The 19,132-nt window shown below is 32.8% G+C and overlaps 2 protein-coding genes across 4 annotated transcripts in view; one reads left to right on the forward strand and one right to left on the reverse strand.

The window, feature by feature from the left end:
• The window catches only part of KLLN (killin, p53-regulated DNA replication inhibitor), a 4,124-nt gene extending 3,999 nt beyond the window's left edge, over positions 1–125 (reverse strand). Inside the window, 1 exon segment of the mRNA XM_006779405.2 lies at positions 3–125. Within this exon segment, the coding sequence (XP_006779468.1) occupies positions 3–125 (123 nt within the window).
• The window catches only part of PTEN (phosphatase and tensin homolog), an 85,882-nt gene continuing 66,756 nt past the window's right edge, over positions 7–19,132 (forward strand). The window contains exons 1-2 of one of the 3 annotated variants that reach the window (XM_015558829.1): positions 5,259–5,362; positions 6,240–6,289. Coding sequence is in view for 2 of the 3 variants with exons in the window: in XM_006755851.1 (XP_006755914.1) it covers positions 124–202 (79 nt within the window). In the remaining variant the exon portion in view is untranslated. Of the gene's footprint in view, positions 203–5,258; positions 5,363–6,239; positions 6,290–19,132 lie in introns of those variants that run through there. The other 2 variants (XM_006755851.1, XM_015558828.1) reach the window with 2 other exon arrangements.

Here is a 19,132-nt window from a genome sequence, read left to right on the forward strand (position 1 = left end):
GCCGAGCGAGGGGCCTCCGCGGCCGCCAAGTCCAAAGCCATTTCCATCCTGCAGAAGAAGCCTCGCCACCAGCCGCTCCTGCCGTCTCTCTCCTCCTTCTTCTTCAGCCACCGGCTCCCAGACATGACAGCCATCATCAAGGAGATCGTTAGCAGAAACAAAAGGAGATACCAAGAGGATGGATTCGACTTAGACTTGACCTGTATCCATTTCTGCGGCGGCTCCCCTGTGCCTTTCTGTCACCCTCTCTCCCTTTAAGAACGTGGGAGTAGACGGAGGCGAGACATTGCCATAGTTTGGGTGACTATTGCATTGAACCCCGGTCGAATTTCTAGATTTTTTTTTAAGTGTGTGTGTGTGTGTGTGTGTGTGTGTGTGTGTGTGTGTGTATTGTGCCTCTTTTGAATGCATTCATTCAAAAACTGGGGATGTGTTCGGCTAGACGGGACGCTTGCCTGGTTGCAAGTGTCAAGGCACCGGTTGGTTTCTCGGTCTATATATCAACGGGGTCTCTTCCCGAAAGGCTATTGTCCGTTAATGCAGAATACAGTGCGCTCTTAGGGAGGAGGGAGCTTGGGGAAGCCGGTCCACGAAATGAACAGAAAAGTAGGCGCTTTGAGGTCGAGCATGTTTCGATTAAATCTTGGCTGGAGGCCCCAGATCAAGGGTATCAGACCAGATTAAGATGAAAATTAGTGTTGCACGTACGCATATTGCATCAGAATCTTGCAGTGATTGTGCTTAGTTTCCTGGGTTGCCTTGATAGATTCTTTTGAAAAAAATGTGAGCTGTGAGCTGATTTGCATAATTTTAGAAGCAGAATCATTTGCAGTCTCTATGGTGCTCCTGGAAGGGCAAAAGTGGGGTTTGCATGTGTAAGCTAAGTTAATGGCAACTTTGACCTGCGTGTAGAAGTTTTGTCCTTTGAGGTGAATCGTGCCATAATGTACCTCATAAGGTGCTCTTCCTAGATCTTTGTTAAATTTGCCTTTTCTCTCCTGATGGGGTGATGTAGGATAGAGCATGAAATTTGCAGTTCAAGTAGCATTTTATATTCAGTGCTCTTGTTACACCTAATAGAATGGAGATTGAGTGGTTTTTGATCCCAGATAATAATGTGTAGGTTCAAGGGATTGTGTGTAGCAAATGGTGATTGCAGAGATTAAACTTAAGTTCTCACTTGAAATTTAAGTATGGTGATGCCAGAATTGCTACTCAACCTTATTTAGGTTTCAGGCCCTCTGACATCTTTCTGAATCCCTTAAATTTACCCTGACTCGTGTAGGATGTCAAGTATAATTTACCAGCTAATAACCAGAAATGCTGGTGAGAGTGGATTTCTCCAGCTTCAGATGGTAGATATGTTAGCTTTTTTCAGTGTTAAATTTACTGAGTCAGCTTGTTGAATAAGACAGAAACCCAAGAAATTTTAACAGTGTAGTGTATAGTTTTGATTGTCTAAAAGTTAAGCCTTTGTGCTTAGAACAATAACGATTATCAAAAGGTAGTAATCTTCGCAGTTTCAGATATATTAAACTGGTTTTGATCAAGGATGGGGATAGAGCCCCTCCTTTTTTTTTTTTTTTTAGAATAGAAAGTATCACAGGGATTGAGAGTTACTGATAGGCCAGTGTATAAGGCGTGAGAAAACAGAATTAAGTTATTGGTTTGAGGTGACTGAAACATTCGATTAAGGCCAAAAATTTGGTGGTGTGAATTGTAGCAGTGGACAGTAGTTAGTTAAAATTATGTAATTGCTTAAGTGCTAATAGAGTATTCTTAGTAAAAATGATTTTAGCAAATGTCAGTAAACATTTTGCTTTAAGGTAGGATGACACTACTGTGTATATGTCCTGCTAAATATTATGGGGAAGGTTTTTTTTTTTTAAAGAGAACATTTTATATTTGAAGAAGTTATATTCCTTTGGATATGTAGTTTCACATAAATGTGCACAGCTAATTTTGCCCAAGTTTTGTTTTGAAATGATGAAAGTTCTTGAAAAAATAGCACTACAACACTCAAAATGTTAAGTTTTCTAAGTTAAAAATAATATTGAAAAGATAATTGGAAATTTTGGAGGTTGCATTAATTGAAGAACTTCATTAAGGCTGAATTTGACCCACTTTGCCTAAAAATAATTAGTTGTAGGAAAACTCTTCTGATTTGTAACATTTCAAATGTGTATGTCATTGACAGTCATCTAGATGTATAAGAACAAATTAATTAAATGTTTGTTTAACTTTTTAAAAAAGCCCATTCAAAAAAACTTCTAGAATGCCTTTTGGTACACATAGTTCATTTATGCTATTTATACTTATTTGATTTAAAATTATTAGGATTATAAAACTAAAATTATTCTACCTGGTGTTTATATGTGAGTGGTGAGATGGTTGACTATTTCTCCTTTCATTTCAGAGCATGTGTGCCTATATGTGTGAAATTTTCTCTGAAACATTCTCTAAAACTGCATATTTAGTTATGGAATGCATAGAAAGCAGTATCAAATATTGCATCAAATGACTAATAACATTTAATTTCTAGAGTTGTGGTTTTATTGAGCCAAATGATAATATGAAAAAATTACTTAGGAAAAAGTCAGTGAAGGGCTTTTTTTTGATAGTTCCACTTCCAATAATTTTGATATACAAAAACTGGTTTGCTTGGTTTCACTTTAGTGTTTTGTGTTTATTGTGTGGGGGGAATTAAAATGGCCATTGAAGCTTTTCTCTGGCAGATTGTAGGATCTATTTCAACAGCTAGCCTGTTGAAAGTTAAATTATTTTATGAAAGTAGCAATTGGAGTATTTTAGTTGATAAAGATTAACAATGAAGTGATTTCTCAAAGAAAAAGTGAAGACCATAATTGTAAAAGATTTTTGCAAAATTGAATTATTCTAAAAATAATTTGTTGGCAGGGTTTTATTCTTAATGTTAGTCTGGAAAGTAGTGCTGAACATGAGTCTATAAACTATTTAATGTCTTTAGATTTCATGAAAACTTGAGGCTTCTGGTATTTTCATTGTTTGTTAAGTTTGTGTCTTTTCAAATAGTAACCTTTATAGGAAATATTTTTAACTTGTAGAGAGTACAGTAGCTATTGAAATTAGCTGTATTCTCTCTTAAGATTAGTGATTACTAAAATGACCGTGTTGTGAAGTTTTTTTTTTTTTTAAGATTCTACTCACAACTTTTATTTTACACTGTTATGTATCAAGTTGTATTTCTTTCATAAACAACGTAAGTGGGCCACCTAATTGCTATGTGATAATTGACAAACTTTATTTCATATAGATTATTTAAGAATAAAGTGCATCTCAAAGGATTGAGTAATTTACAGTTTATATGATTCAATATAAGGAAAAAGGAATTTTATTGCTGTCTATTGTAAATATTTGCACAGTAGTTGTCATCAATGCAGCTTAACATTGTTTATGATATACTAAAATGCTAAAGGAATAGTATGATAAAATATGGTGACATATAACCACCTTAATTTTAAATTCAGTTTTCCAAAGATAGTAGAGAAAGATGCATTTGTATGTATTACCTTTAAGAATTTTAACAACATGAGAATGGTAGCTGGGGATATTATTTTATTTTAATTTTTTGTGTGGAGCAATTTACCTACTTTTTCCTAATAACCACACATAATGTACTAACCTCTTAATGTTGCAAAATTCCTTGCTTTTTGGAAGTGAAGTCTTCAATTCTTTCTTTCAAGGGTTCTTATTTTGAGATTTGCCCCATTTGCTGTTTTTCATTTGGTGATAGCTTAATACTTTTAAGTAATTTTTAAGGCCCTTAAGAAGTAATCACTTCAGTCACTTTTGATGGAGGAGTATTTATTATGGGAAAATCAATTCACAAAGTTTTAACGTTAATTGACACTCAGTAAACATTCTATTTTTAAATTTTTACCTCAGCCTTTTTAGTAAGACAAAAGTATGGGAAATGTTTTTATATTAATATTATATGTGAAATTGGAGTTTGTAAAGAGAGATTTAGAAGTGTGTATGCATATAACAGTTTTTTACTTATTTGAAATATTAGGTCTTGGCTGTACTATAAGGATTTAGCTTCCAGAATATATGTTAGTAATGTAGTATAAGAAATTTATTTGGTATCATGTTTGTTTTTTTTAAGACTCCATTAGTTATGAATTTTTCTATTTCATAGAACCCTCATTCTTATTCTTTCTCTTCCCTCAACCCCCTTCTTAGATAAATTTGATTTTAAGTATAGTCATAGAATTCTTTTGTGGACTGAATTCATTAAGGGAGGTGTTAGGATTTGTTCTAAGGATAGTGATTTAAGACATTTGTATCACCTTGTGAGATTGGGGTCAGTAATGATTTTAGTAAATACCTAGTTCTGTTTTACAGTTGCTTTTTATCTGTTAGTTTTGAAATTAGTGCAATTGCTATCAAGGATATCAGTGATGTTGAGGTTGGACTTAAGTTGGTAAGGATTTATTGAGTAAATTGATATCATAATTCTTTCATATAAGCCATATGTAGCCACATGCCTTCTTTGCTAGATGGTCAAAAGTATTTTGGTCTGAATTATAAGTCTCTTTGGAAGTATTGAATATATGCACTTACCAATGTAAAATGCTTTGATTTGTCAGGAAAGGTGAAGTTAGTGTATTGGATTTGACTGTTTATCCCCTACTTTTTTGAAAATTTTTCATTGGTTACAGATATTAACAAGTTGGTTCTTTTAATATAACTTGCACAAGAATAAAAATAAGGTTGTTGGAAAAAATATTAACATAAAAAGAATAAACATAATTTAGGGGGTGAAATAATTTTGGATGGGAAGTCTTAATTTAATTCCAGTATAGTTAAGGCAGATACTTTACATTTGCAATAGTTGGCAGTTAAGAGATGGGTGGGTATCTTCAGATTACTAGGATTACTCTTGGTGTTGAGAATATTGACAGATGGCTGAACCTGTCAGCAAAAGAATAAATACTTAACTTGTACACAGAATTTTTAAACACTTACAAGTTAGATTCACTGTTCAAAAATATGAAGAGTGAATCTATATGGACAGTGTATCTAATTTTTAAGTGTGTGAATATTCTGTATATACAGGTAAATAAATACAGTTAACAAATTACCATAATATTTTTTAAAAACTTATTTTCTCTTTAAAGAAGAGATTACCTTGGTAGATATTGTTTTAGAATTTTCAAATTTAAATCTATTTTAAATTACATTAAAACTGAGTAGTGGTTTTATTTACACATTATGTGTACATTGTTTCATTTTAGATTTTATGGTGACAGTATAAACTCTGGAGCCAGCTTGCCTTGTGTTGGAATCCTGTCTCTGTCCCTTAGTGTCTGGATGACTTTGAGTAGGTTACTTAAGCCTCTTAATCTGTAAAATAGGGATGATGGTAGCTAGTCACATAAAGTTCTTATTCAGTAATAAATGAGATAATGCAAGTCATTCACTTAGCATTGTACCGGCCACATTGTAGGTACTTAATTGATATCTGCTTTTCTTCAAAATTATAATTTCAGATTATCCATATATTAGAAATTATTTGCATTTCACCATTGGGAGGAGCAGTGATCATAACTGAATTTCTTCTGTTTTGGATATGTTAGAATATTAATTGATTCAAGCTCTGAGTATTTTTTAAAATAGGGAATATTCCTTTAGGAGTTTTGAATATATGTGTATATATATGTAACATATCTGTAATTTTGCTCTTTGATCATAAATAGAATATAAATCTCTGCTTACTCATACTGTTGACCAAACAAGTTAATTATGCTAATCAAAAAGTATTTGCTGACACACTAAAGTGGAAGTTTTAGGATAAAAATGTTATGATACTAAATTTCTTTTAGTGTAAAAGATAGATCAGTTAAAGTATATTTTTATTCACAAAGAGTAATCTCTGCCTCAAATGAAGGAAAACATGATACAAGAGTTATCTAAACTGTTTATCAGAAAAGGCAGAAAAGGTATATTTCTTAGCATTTCTTTTTAAGTTCAGATTTTGGGGGAGTTCTGCAATTTGAATGCCAGTTACATTTATTACAATACAGTTTACACTTAATCTGGCAGTGCATTAATACAGCATAGGAATTTAAATTTAGTTTTAAACTATTGTATTATTGTGTCCCATTTTCACATTTAGTCAAGATTCTCAATATAATTTTAGGCCCTAGAAATTGGAAGAAAGAGCTAAAGGATTTTTTTCCTTCATTTATTCTTACCAGGTATGGAGAAGATTGAATAAGCTTGAGATCTGCCTAGTAAAGACTATTACGTATCCATAAAAATAATTTTTTCTTCCCTTTGCCTATTCTGGTCTCCCAGCTGTATTACAGCACCTCAGTATGAAGCACTTGATTATCAGGGTTATTTTGCTTATTTGTTTGGCATTGCAAAATGATTGATGCCCTGACTAATTATATATTTGACTATCTGATTATGTGATTTTTAACATTTTATGTGTTCTAAAAACTGACTATATTTTGGTCCAAATCTAGGTTGTAGAATTGAACTGTGCATTTTGACATCTTATAGGAAAATTGAGTTGTCTAAAACACTTTCTCACTTTGTGTCTCTCTTTAATGCTACATGGACCGATGTTTTGCTTTAAATCACCATCCAAAACTTAAAGTTGATTTAGTATTTTGAAAGCCCTTCAGAATAGTTTTGAACTTTATTGATTTTTGTAAATTTTCAGGCTAAAATACAGTAAGGTTCTCTCATTCTGCTATTTTTATATGTTTAATATTTCTGATCTTTTAAAGAGGATGCAATTATTTACAATTTTAGGAAATGCATTGTGATTTAAATTAAGTATTCAAATCAGATGTATTCTTAAAATTATAAATATAGCATGCATATTCAAAGATGCAAACAACTGTTTTAAAATGTATGCAATTTTTTTCTATTTAAATGATTTTGTTCTCATGAATAAGTGAGAATCTTTGAGCGTTCTAATTACTCTGAACTGATTGGAGATTAAATAGAACTGAAAACTTTTTCTACTTTTAAATGAAATTTGGGGGATATTGCTGAGCTGGATTTTTAGGTATTTATTTTTCAAATGCATATTTATAAATTACTTTGAGTCTTTCCTGGGCTTTTCTTTCTTTCTTTTTTTCCCCTGTTATTGTTTGTTTTAGTAAAGTGAAAACAGTGCTTTGCCAGGCTTAATTTATCTGTGTTATGAAATTTAACATTTTTATTTAATTATTTTTTTAAAAATATATTTTATTCATTATTCACAGAGAGGAAGGGACTGGGATAGAGAGTTAGAAACATCGATGAGACAGAAACATCGATCAGTTGCCTCCTGCACACCCCCAACTGGGGATGTGACCGCAACCAAGGTCCATGCCCTTGACCAGAATCGAACTTGGGACCTTTCAGTCCACAGGCCAACGCTCTGTCCACTGAGCCAAACGGGTTAGGGCTATTTAATTATTTAGAAACATGAAAAATGAGGATCTGAGCCAGAAGGATCTTTTTCTTTTTTTAATATGTTTTTATTGATTTTTAGATAAGAGGGCGAGAGAGATAGAAACATGGATGACAGAGACACATCCATTGGCTGCTCCTGCATGCCCCCTACTGGGGATCAAGTCCACAACCTGGACACGTGCCCTGTCTGGGAATCGAACCTGGGACCTCTTGGTCCATGGGACGACACCCAATCCACTGAACCACACCAGCTGGGCGGATATTTTTCTTTTTAATTGATGTAACAGAATTAGCTGGCATGTACCCTGTCTTATATTTGTGTAGGTTTTTTTTTTTAATCAACAAAACCTATTTATTTATTTATTTATTTATTTGGGTAGATTGAGAGAGAGACATCAATTTGTTGTTTTACTCATTCAAGCATCCATTGGTTGACTCTTGTATGTCCCCTGACTGGGGATCAAACCTGCAACCCTGGCATATCTAGATGATGCTTTAAACAACTGAGTTCTATCTGGCCAGGACAACAATGCCTTTTCTTAAAAGCTGGTTATCAGGTTGTTTGATTTGGCAAAGGAAAAAAGAGGCAACCTAAGAAATAGGGTAAGCACTACTTTCTTTCCTCTTTTCTTTTATAGTATAGGAATTGTAGCTCTAGTAGAATCAGTAATTTGTTAAAAGCTGGTACAAGATTGAGTGCAAAGAAGGATGCAGCGTTTTGGGGCACTTGGTGCAGTACTTTTCTGCGTCTGTTGCATCTGTAGTTCTCAAACTTTAGGAGTATCAGAATAACCTGGAGGGCTTGTTAAACATAGATTACTTGTGCTACCTCCAGAGTTTGTGATTTATTAGGTCTGGGTTGGGGCCTGAGAATTTAGCTCTAACAAGTTCACAAGTGATGCTGATACTGGTGGCCGGTGAGCACACTTTGTGAACCACTGTATTTCATGGTGATCTGTTAACCAAATTCTTGATGTGTTACTTCCTTTAGGTTAATAGAATTTACACATATATTATCTCTTTAAATCTCTAACCCCTAGTTCAGCATGATAAATATTATCCTGATTTTGTAGATGAGGCAATGTGCTTAGAAAGGCAGTATAGTGGGGTGGAAGAATAGATTTGGGAATCAGTTGGACCTAAAGTCTAGCTTAAATCCTTGCTTAATCACTTTATCAGTTGTGTATTAAAAGATACACTAAGCTTTACTGAACCCTAGTTTCCAGGTCTCTAAGGATTGTGGTAAAAATCCTTAATATGTGGGGTGGATTTCTAGGCTTATTGGAAGTGTAGAATAGATGTTTTCAGAATTGGAAACTAGGAGTGATCACCCCCTTCCACCTTGTCTGGGCATTTGTCAATGTCCAGACATTTTTGGTGGCCATAGCTGGGAGGTGAATCTCTTCCCATCCCTCCCAGAATGCTATTGGCATCAGTGGGTAGAGGCTAGGGATGCTGCTCAACATCTTACAATGCACAGAACAATCTCTCCCACAACAAAGAATTTTATCTGGCCCAAATTGCCAATACTGCTGTGGTTGAGAAACCCTGGTTTAAAGGTATAAAGTGTCTGGTATATAAGAAATATAATATTCAATAAAAGTATCTTTGCCCTTAGGTTGTGGTATTTAAGGTCAAATTGATAATAATTGATGGAGTTAAGCTTTTACTATCTAGGTTTTCTGACTGCTGCTAGACCAGTATTCTTTATAATAAGAACTTTGTCCACAAAAGATATCTCTGCTAATAAAAAAAGATTTATTTGAAGAAGGCTCATGTGTTATTAGGCTGATTGTGAAATTGTTTCTTACAAATTCTGTTAGAAAAAAGGCTGAAGATATTTTCCATAAACATGTATAAGTGTAATGCACTGTAAGGATGCTTCATAGAACTGCTCTAACAACATGGGTATGCTTCACTTAAAAAAAGCATTAACTTCTTTTATATTGCCAGTAGTTTTTAAAGTAATCCTTTACTTGTTTTCTTTAATTATGTAGTTGTTGGGAGATATTTTGCTCCTAGTATACTTGTTTTTTGTTATTGTTTAATGCATTCTTTAAACTTAAACTTTCCTTTATTCTAAAGCTGCTTTTGTTACAGTCAGATATAGTGAAATTAAATCATTGATGTAAAATGCCAGAATTTGATAAGTTATAAAAGCTTCTCATCTCTTTCCAGATAAAGAAAGTAAGGTTGACTCTAATACTCGCTGATGCATGTACTACATTCTTTTCTTTAAAAAAAAAAAAAATATTTTATTGATTTTTTTACAGAGAGGAAGGGAGAGGGATAGAGAGCTAGAAACATGGGAGAGAACCATCGATCAGCTGTCTCCTGCACACCTCCTACTGGGGTTGTGCCCGCAACCAAGGTACATGCCCTTGGCCAGAATCGAACCCGGGAGACTCGCTGATGCATGTACTACATTCTTTTCTTTTAAAAAAAAAAATATATTTTATTGATTTTTTTACAGAGAGGAAGGGAGAGGGATAGAGAGCTAGAAACATGGGAGAGAAACATCGATCAGCTGTCTCCTGCACACCTCCTACTGGGGTTGTGCCCGCAACCAAGGTACATGCCCTTGGCCAGAATCGAACCCGGGACCTTTCAGTCCGCAGGCCAACGCTCTATCCACTGAGCCAAACCAGCTAGGGCTACATTCTTTTCCAGACCCTAAATTTTCTCTCAGCCTGTTGAGTTAAAGTGCTTTATTTAAATTAAAAACTTGCATTAATCTGAAGTTTTTAGAAAAGTTCAGGACAGAGTCTTAGAATAGTTCAGATAAGATGCCAAGGGGAGTAACTTAGTGGATTCTCAAAATATTTTTGCTTTGTTTTGTTTTTAGGGCAGACAAACATAATTACGAAAGTGTTCTAGGAATAGATGGTTTGCTATGTTTTTTTTTTGTTTGCTTGATTTTACAATTTATTTTGCCTACGCAGAGTAAAGTGTCAAGGCCTATTATAAAAATTCTTATGAAATTTAAGTTTTGACTGAGTGTTATGATTCTTTTTGAAATTACAAGAGATATTCAGAGATACTGATAAATATTTTAAGTTTTTTCATACCAAGCTACATGATTAGCTTATGGTATTCCAGCATATGAATAAAAAGCTCCATTTGCTTACTGTACTTAAAATTTCTTTTATGAAAACATAATTAAAGAGAATTTAAAACAAGTTTACCCATTGTACTATTTCTCTGCAACTTCATGCTTCCATAGCTTCTTGTTATGTTCAATTGTATCTATTTTAAAATGTAATGTATTCTAGTGAACTTAAAGGATGTGTGTTTGAAGAACTTCCAAAGCACCTCATAATTGCCTGAAGTAATGATTTTTAAATGGTGAAGTCATCAAAAATATTTATTTCCCTGTAGTTATACATTAAACTTGTTTCCAGCATTGGCTAATTATACGTGTGTGTGTGTGTGTGTGTGTGTGTGTGTGTGTGTGTGTGTTTGCTATTCTCTTTTTTTTTCAGAGTGGATTTCAGAGGGCCAATATCTTTGTAAATATTAAGAAAGATTTTCATGATTTTGATCCATAAAATCATAATCTGGGAGGGATGGGAAGAGATTCACCAAAGAACTTATATGCAAAAAAAAAAAAAAAAATCTTACACAAAAAAAGAGACAGCTGAAGAGTTAGCCTTGAAGCTTTACTTACAGGGAAATTATTGCATATTTAAAATTTAAGCATATTTTACTTAAGTGAGATGAAATAAAATTTGGAACTGAAGAGGATGTAGAAGTTATTTGGATAAACTATATCACATCATTTTATACTAAAGTGGTTATAATCTATTGCTTTTCGGTCTTTAAAGAGAAAAGAGTATGACTCATGATGTTACTGTTCCCTGGAGCATATTTTGAGTGATATAATTTATATTTGCATAGTTACCTCAGTAATTGGTGATATTAACTGATGAAGGTTTGCTGACTATTTGCATTTATGATCAATATTAATTTTTGTGGTCAAAAATTGCATGTTATGTCCAGTACTATTTGTGTTACATATTAAAAAATTTAAAAAGGGTAATAATTTTAACTATATTAAGTGATAATTCTTTTTTAAAAAAATAGGTTTTTATTGATTTCAGAGAGAGGAAGGGAGAGGGAGATGAGTCAGAAACATCAATGATGAGAGAATCATTGATCTGCTGTCTCCTGCATGCCCCCTACTGGGGATCACGCCTGCAATCTGGGCTTGACCCAAATCAAACACTGACCTGTTGGTTCATAGGTAGATGCTCAACCACTGAGCCACACTGGCCAGGCAAATGATAATTCTCAGTGAATTTATTAATTCATGTAGTTAGAATGAAAAATATTGAGGAAGAAACAAATTCTTTTCTTTTTAAAACAAAATTACTTGTTAGAGTAACATTTTCCAAATGAAGAAAAATTGTTTCAGTTTTTAAACAAGGAAATTTTGATCTAGATGTGGTATATACCTTCTTGATGTTAAACACTGAAGGCAAAAATATTTATTTTGGTGAGTGCATGCAAATAAGTTTTTTGAACAGTCGAGAAGCAATCTAATATCTGAATAGTTTTCATAGATTAGTTGTAGGAAATCTGTATAAAAAATAATTTAGTCACTGAAAGTGTACAATCTTGCATAGCTAGGTTTTGTCCAAGGTAATCAAGGTATTACAATTTTGTAATATTGTGAAATAGCTAAGGTGCTCATTATTAAGGTTGTTTTGGATTCTTTTTAATACTGAAAAGGTCACACAGATTGTGATTATTGTGCAGTGTCCAAGAACTAAGGCTTGCCATCTGTTACTTAAATATAGGGAAAAGTTAGGAAAATCTAGTGATATAAGTGGTTTTGACATTTCTATTTTTGGAATTATCTATTAATTATGAGTTTTAAAGACTAATGTCAAAATTTTAAACTTTTACAAAAATGAAACAATGGTTATGCTGCTGTTTACATTTTTTTACTAAAATACAAAGATACTGGTTGGGAACTAATGATCATATAATGAAAATTTGTCTTTTATTCATTTACTTTTATAAGATTGTTTTGATATTTAAGTTGAAACATCATATTTTAATTTGATATTAAGGGCTACAAGGCTATGATCGTTTTAAACTGTAGTTTTCTTAACAGTTTTATATATAGGAATTTATTATTATAAAACTTAACCAGGCAACTGACTTAAGTATTCCTTGAAGATTTGCTTTAAATATTTTTCAGGTTCTTTTTATTTTCCTACAACTCAGTTTTTGTCTGTATGCTAGTAAATGAGTTTCCCCATTTAAAATTTTACTGTTGCATTTTGAGCCACTACAAAATTTGTTTCTATAACTTAATTTCTTTTTACTCCCAGGCACTTGGTATTGCCAAGTCTTTAAACTTGCATATCAGGCATAATAAGATATGATTAACCTACTTTGTTTTATGTATTGTTAACATTGTTTTTTTATTGAGAAGTTTGTTTTCATACCACATGCTTGATATGATCAGATATAATATTTCAGTTTAGATATGATTTTGAATTTATGTTTTCAAATGCAACTTCATTTCTGGGGCCTCTATTTTTTTGTATTAGCAACACGTTGCCAATTTTAAATTAATGTCTGATGAAAGTGGATTGTTTTACTAACATCAGTTTATAGCATTTGTTTAGGCCTGAATTGTAGGCCATGAAAAGAATGATACCTTTTTGGGTAGATGGATAATATGTACATAAATTACATATCTTACATTAAGAGAGGCACACATGTAGCTGAGATTTTTATTTAAATATTAAAAGTTTAAAAGTCTTTACCTATCTACTAAATAGTATATAAAGGGTGTGGTGTTAAAGAGCTCCTTTTCCTTGTTTTCTTTTCTATCCGTCCCATCTATTAGTATTTTTGTCTTTCTGTATGTTAAATGTTGTTTTTAAGTTTGTTTACTGGTTGAAAAAGTTGACTGCTTAGTTTTTTTTTCTTTTACATTTCAGCATAATTATTTTCTAAGATTTTTAGTATGTTCTCCTTTGAATATGAAGATTCCACAACTAACCATTATTAGTAATTGTGCTCCCCCCCCCCCCATTTACAAGAATTGGATTCATACTAAAATGGAATCTCTTCAGAAATAAGCAGTTATAGGTGGCTGATTAAAATTGAGTTTTATCTTTTTAAACCAAGAAATATAGACTAACTCATATCTGTTATATTTTAAAATTGCATATTACTAAATTTTAAAACAGGAATTTTAACTAGAGTTTTGGTATATGTAATTTCAGATATTTTGATAACCACTTGTTCAAGTGATTATAAAGTTGATACAATGATTAAAATACCTTCAGTGAGAATATGAATCATATTTTCAATATTAGAACAAGGCAGTTACAAAATCAGTAATTTGACTTCACCAATATAGTAATGAATGCCATTGTGTATGCCTTCATATTTTAAAATCCACAAGTATTTCTAGTTTTATTGTTCTTATCCAGATTAAAATACTGCATGCACTTAGGCAAAATTATTTTTGCCAATTGGAAAAAAAAGAAAGAGAGCAAGTCCTTTCCAAATGATATTTTGGCTTAAGGTACAGAATAAAGAGACTTAATTTTATATTAAAGCCAATATAAAAGGAAGCTGTAACACACACATATTTGGAACTTTTCCCCATAAAGTAGTTCAAATTAACGGCTTTCTTTGAAACACAAATTGGATTGTTAGAAGTAAATTTTAAAAAATTTGCAGTTTTGGCTTAGTTGGAAAAAGAAAGCCAACTTGCCAGAGACACCTTTGTATTAGAACCTTGTTTTCTTAGTACCTTGTGTATAGTAGTTTTTGAATTTTAGAAAATTAGTTCATGGTTGTGTCTAAAAGATTGATACAGTTGGAAATCTTGTAATCTTTATTTTTTCAGAATGCAATTTGCTAATATTGAATGAATTTGCCATTGAATATTACCAGGTCTTTGTTCTCAGATTAGTGACAGATCCCTTAGCTTCTTCTGTTCCTTAACTGTTTGAATGTCTTTTTTTTTTCTGTGAAAGTTAATGTTTTTTCATTTTGTTTATCTCTAGCTAAAATTTAGTTTTAGGTAGTCACTTCTGGTAAAATACATAAAAGCATGGCTTTTATAATAGAATGATATTACAGTAGTAACATAAATCTAACATTAAATATAAAGATTAGAGTTAAAAGATACCCCCTTATGTTCTTTATAGTAATGCTGGACCAATATTATAATTTTAACTTTCATAATCTTTCATATTCTTATTCTGATTTTTGCTGTAGAAAATCAGTTAGTATTTGGCTTGGTTCAAGTATATAATGTTGACAAGTATGTCTAATGCATGTTGTTGAGCCGATAATCTTTTTGGTAGTTGTTATATAAGCTATAGCCATATTTTTGATTTGTTATTGGTAGTCAGTCTTAGATGTTTTTTAGTGGGAGCAAAACGGTAGAGAGGGGTGTGTGTGTGTGTGTATGTGTGTGTGTATTTTAACAGCAGCAGAGTTCTGAAACAGGAAATCAGTCTTATCATATTCATCCAGAGACCTAGGAAGAAGGTAATTGTTTGGTATACTCGTTAAAACCAGTTAGTTGAGCAACCTAAATATTTAGAAGTTCTCAGATGTATCCTTGCAGAGTTGTGGACATAATATTTCAGGATTAACAACTATCAAGAAAAATTGATTAAATTAACTGAAGGGACTAATAGTGCCTCAGCTAATACACTAAAAAATTACACTTTGGATTATAGAGTATTGCTAGCGTTATCAGTGACTTGATAAGATATTTTTCAGTGATTAATTTGTTTCAATTTAAATAATTAAAGTTCAGAGTGCCATTATAGTTCCTTTCAAAAAGATTTTTTTTTAACTCGGTGTAATTTTACTATATCTGGTTTGAAATTCTTTCAAAACGATTCTTAAATTTAAGCAATTCAGTAGAAAAAAGTTAATTCTATTTCAAATGTTTGTTTTTGGAAATTATCTTTCCCTGTTTGTTAATGTACATATGCACATAATTACATACCTGTAATCAGTATTTTCCTACTGTTCTGTGAGCTTTTTTTCCCCACAGACTTTCATTTGTCAGTGGGTACTTGTTATTTTTAAAGCTATATGGGTAATATTTCATCAGGCTAAATACTAGTATGCTTTGCGTAGGGCACTGTGTTAGGATTCTCATTTTGTTCTTTTATAAACAGCATTGTTGTGAATATCTTTGTATAGTTTACTTTTGTCTTTGTTTTTTTAGAGGATAAAAGAGTGGGATTGTTGGATTAAAAGGTAACAATATTTTATAGCTCTTCATCACAGGTTGTAGATTTCTTTTTTAAAATATATTTTTATTGATTTCAGAGAGGAAGGGAGAGGGAGAGAAAGATAGAAACATCAGTGATGCGAGAGAATCACTGATCAGCTGCCCCCGGCACACCTCCTACTGGGGATCAAGTCCGCAGCCCGGGCATGTGCCCTTCACCAGAATCCAACCTGGGACCCTTCAGTCCTCAGGCGGATGCTCTATCCACTGAGCCAAACCGGCTAGCAGGGGTGGGCAAACTTTTTGACTGGAGGGCCACAATGGGTTCTTTAAACTGGACCGGAGGGCCAGAACAAAAGCATGGATAGAGTGTTTGTGTGAACTAATATAAATTCAAAGTAAACATCATTACATTAAAGGGTACGGTCTTTTTTTTTTTTTAGTTTTATTCATTTCAAATGGGCCGGATCTGGTCCGCGGGCCGTAGTTTGCCCACGGCTGGTAGGGCATAGGTTGTAGATTTCTTGCCAAACGAACCAATTTATTCTGTTGCTTAGTAGGATTACTAGAATTTTTTGATGTTTTCCTTTAGAAAGTGAGATCTAAACTTCTATTTCAAAGCAACAATATGTGTAAACTTTTCAGTCAAGACGGTTGTTATAAACATGTAAAACTTGTGAGGTTTGAATTGTTTGGAAAACTAGAAAACTTAAGTAGAGTTCATAAATTATTTGGCAGTAAGTTTTCCTTTCTGGGTTGGCACAGCAAGCAGATAATTTAAAAAGTGTTAAAAACAGCCTGGCCAATGTGGCTCCATGGTTGAGCATCGACCTATAAACCAGGAGATTACAGTTCGATGCCAGGTTGTGGGCTTGATCCCCCGTAGGCGGCGTTCAGGAGATAGCTAAACATTATTGATGTTTCTATCTCTCTTCCTCTCCCTTATTCTCTAAAACCAATAAAGATATGTTAAATAAATCTAAAAATTTAAAAATGGGATATTTTAAAAAGTGTTTAAAAAAACCAAAATTTCTGCTAAAGTGAATTTAATATACTGGAATTCTTTTTATAATTTTTTATAAAAACACTTTTGTAATGAGACATTTAAACTAAAAAAGGACATTTCTAACTCATGCAGTCTCAGATAATAACCCCTTATTTACAGTTATAAAGCCCTTTCAGTTTTACGGATTTAAAGATATTTCCAGATATCCCATTTGATCCTTAAAACAGCCAGTGGCAAAGTTACAGCTAGGGTTACTATCATTATTTTATAGAAAACTAAAAAGTATGTGAGGCCGAAAGATATTGAGTAACTTAACCTGAAGTTAGGCTTTTAAGGTACAAAGCTGAGAATAAAATTATGTTAGTGATGATATGCATTAACTGCTTAGTACAAGGTCTGACATTTGTAAATATTTTAAAGGTTCCTGTGTCTTGTGTTATACCTGGCCATTCTTTATTTTTAAAATCCCTAATTTGGGGAGCATTCTTCTTAATATTTTGGTAGTTCATTCTTTTTGTACCCTTTCAGTTTAGAAAATAAGAGTTTAAGCTGAGTTATTTGGTATGTACAGGAATGATTATATGCCTTATATATTAGGACAAATTGTTATTAAATAATGAACAATTAGCACTTTATTAACTGGAAAATTACAGGAACTATTTCTGCTTTTCTCCCAGTATGAATCTTCAATTTAGAAACCAGATCCAAACGTTTACCACACTTAATAGGGAAAAATAAAACCTAGTAAGAAGTGAAGTCTTTCATTTAAATGAGAAAGTCATATAAGTCCAGAAAGTGGCTAGTATTTAAAGCATAATTTGAGTAGAAGAGATAATGTGGATATAACTGTGACATCCTTGGAAAGTATTTGTTAAATTCAAACTTGTAAAAATTTTTTGAGAGAAATGTAAACTTAGTTTCATTTCCTTTCACCTGGCCTTAAGTGTCTGCTGGTTGAAAGCACTGATAGAAAGCAGGGAAAATCTCCAGAAATTCTTGGAAAATAAAATTAAATGGTGAAGTATTGGTATTTGCTAACTTGCTTTGATTCTTGTTTTCTCTTATTAGTCTGACTTTATTCTTCCACTCTTTAAAAAAAATAATATATTTTTATTTATTTCAGAGAGGAAGGGGGAGAGAGAGGAGAGAGAGAGAAAGAGAGAGAGAGAACAATTATGAGAGAGAATGATTGGTTGGCTGCCTCCTGCACGATCATTGAGCGCATAATCCAGGCATGTGCCCTGACTGGAATCAAACAGTCACCTTCTAATTCATAGATCGATGCTCAACACTGAGCCACACCTGCTGGACTCTTCACTCTTGCTGCTGTTTTTAGTTCAGTGTTCCTCTGGTGAACCAGGTGACTTCAGATTTGCTTTTGATGCATTTTGATCACTACCTCTCTAAATCTGTTTATCACTTTCTGTTTGGCCAGTCATGTTCCCTGTCTGTTACAGCTCAGTGATGGCGAACCTATGACACACGTGTCAGAGGTGAAACGTGATCTCATTTTTTTGGTTGATTTTTCTTTGTTAAATGGCATTTAAATATATAAAATATCAAAAATATAAGTCTTTGTTTTACTGTGGTTGCAAATATCAAAAAATTTCTATATGTGACACGGCACCAGAGTTAAGTTAGGGTTTTTCAAAATGCTGACACGCCGAGCTCAAAAGTTTCGCCATCACTGTGATAGCTTCATGTTGTTACTATAACTTGCAGTTAACTAGAATTTTAAGAAAAGCTTGTTATGTGATCTATGGAAATAATTTTCCTTAAAATAATTATGAGGAGGAAAAAAGGCAGTTTTTGTTTTGTATACTAGCACTGCATTTTAGTTTATAACTTGTTCAGGGATAAGCATATCTATGTATTATATAGAGTACAACAAAGAAACTGTTCAGAACTGCTTTACTTTCAGTAATCATAATTAAAATAAGATTTAGTCATTAGGTGAAAATTTCATATTAAACACTACTTCTTATTCAAAAGTATATCCAGAAAGTGCTGGTTAAGGCTGTTCTGTATTACAAATCATTTTTCTCTCAGTCTTGGTTTAAAATGTCTAAAAACATGTCATAAAAATTTTAATGTATGGGGAAGCAAAACAGTTATACCAGAGATTTTGTTTATTGGTATAATACCTGGCATAAGAAGTGCCTCAAAATTCACTCATTAGTTGCAGACATCAGTTTTGGAAACGATTTTTGTCTTGTCTCTTAAATAAGATTTTAAGTTTTAACATTTGATCGGTAAATCACTTTCATTTTTGCCTACTTTCTTTTTTTTTTTTATTCATAATTAGCCTTACATTTTTTAATTTTATTTTTTTTAATTTTTTATTACAAAGGGTATTACATATGTGTCCATTTTCTCCCCCGCCCTAGACGGTTCCCTAGCCTCCCCTATCCCCCAGTGTCTTATGTTCATTGGAGTCACATTAT

Source organism: Myotis davidii, unplaced genomic scaffold, assembly GCF_000327345.1.
Source record: "Myotis davidii unplaced genomic scaffold, ASM32734v1 scaffold933, whole genome shotgun sequence".
In the NCBI taxonomy this organism is placed as follows: Eukaryota; Metazoa; Chordata; class Mammalia; order Chiroptera; family Vespertilionidae; genus Myotis; species Myotis davidii.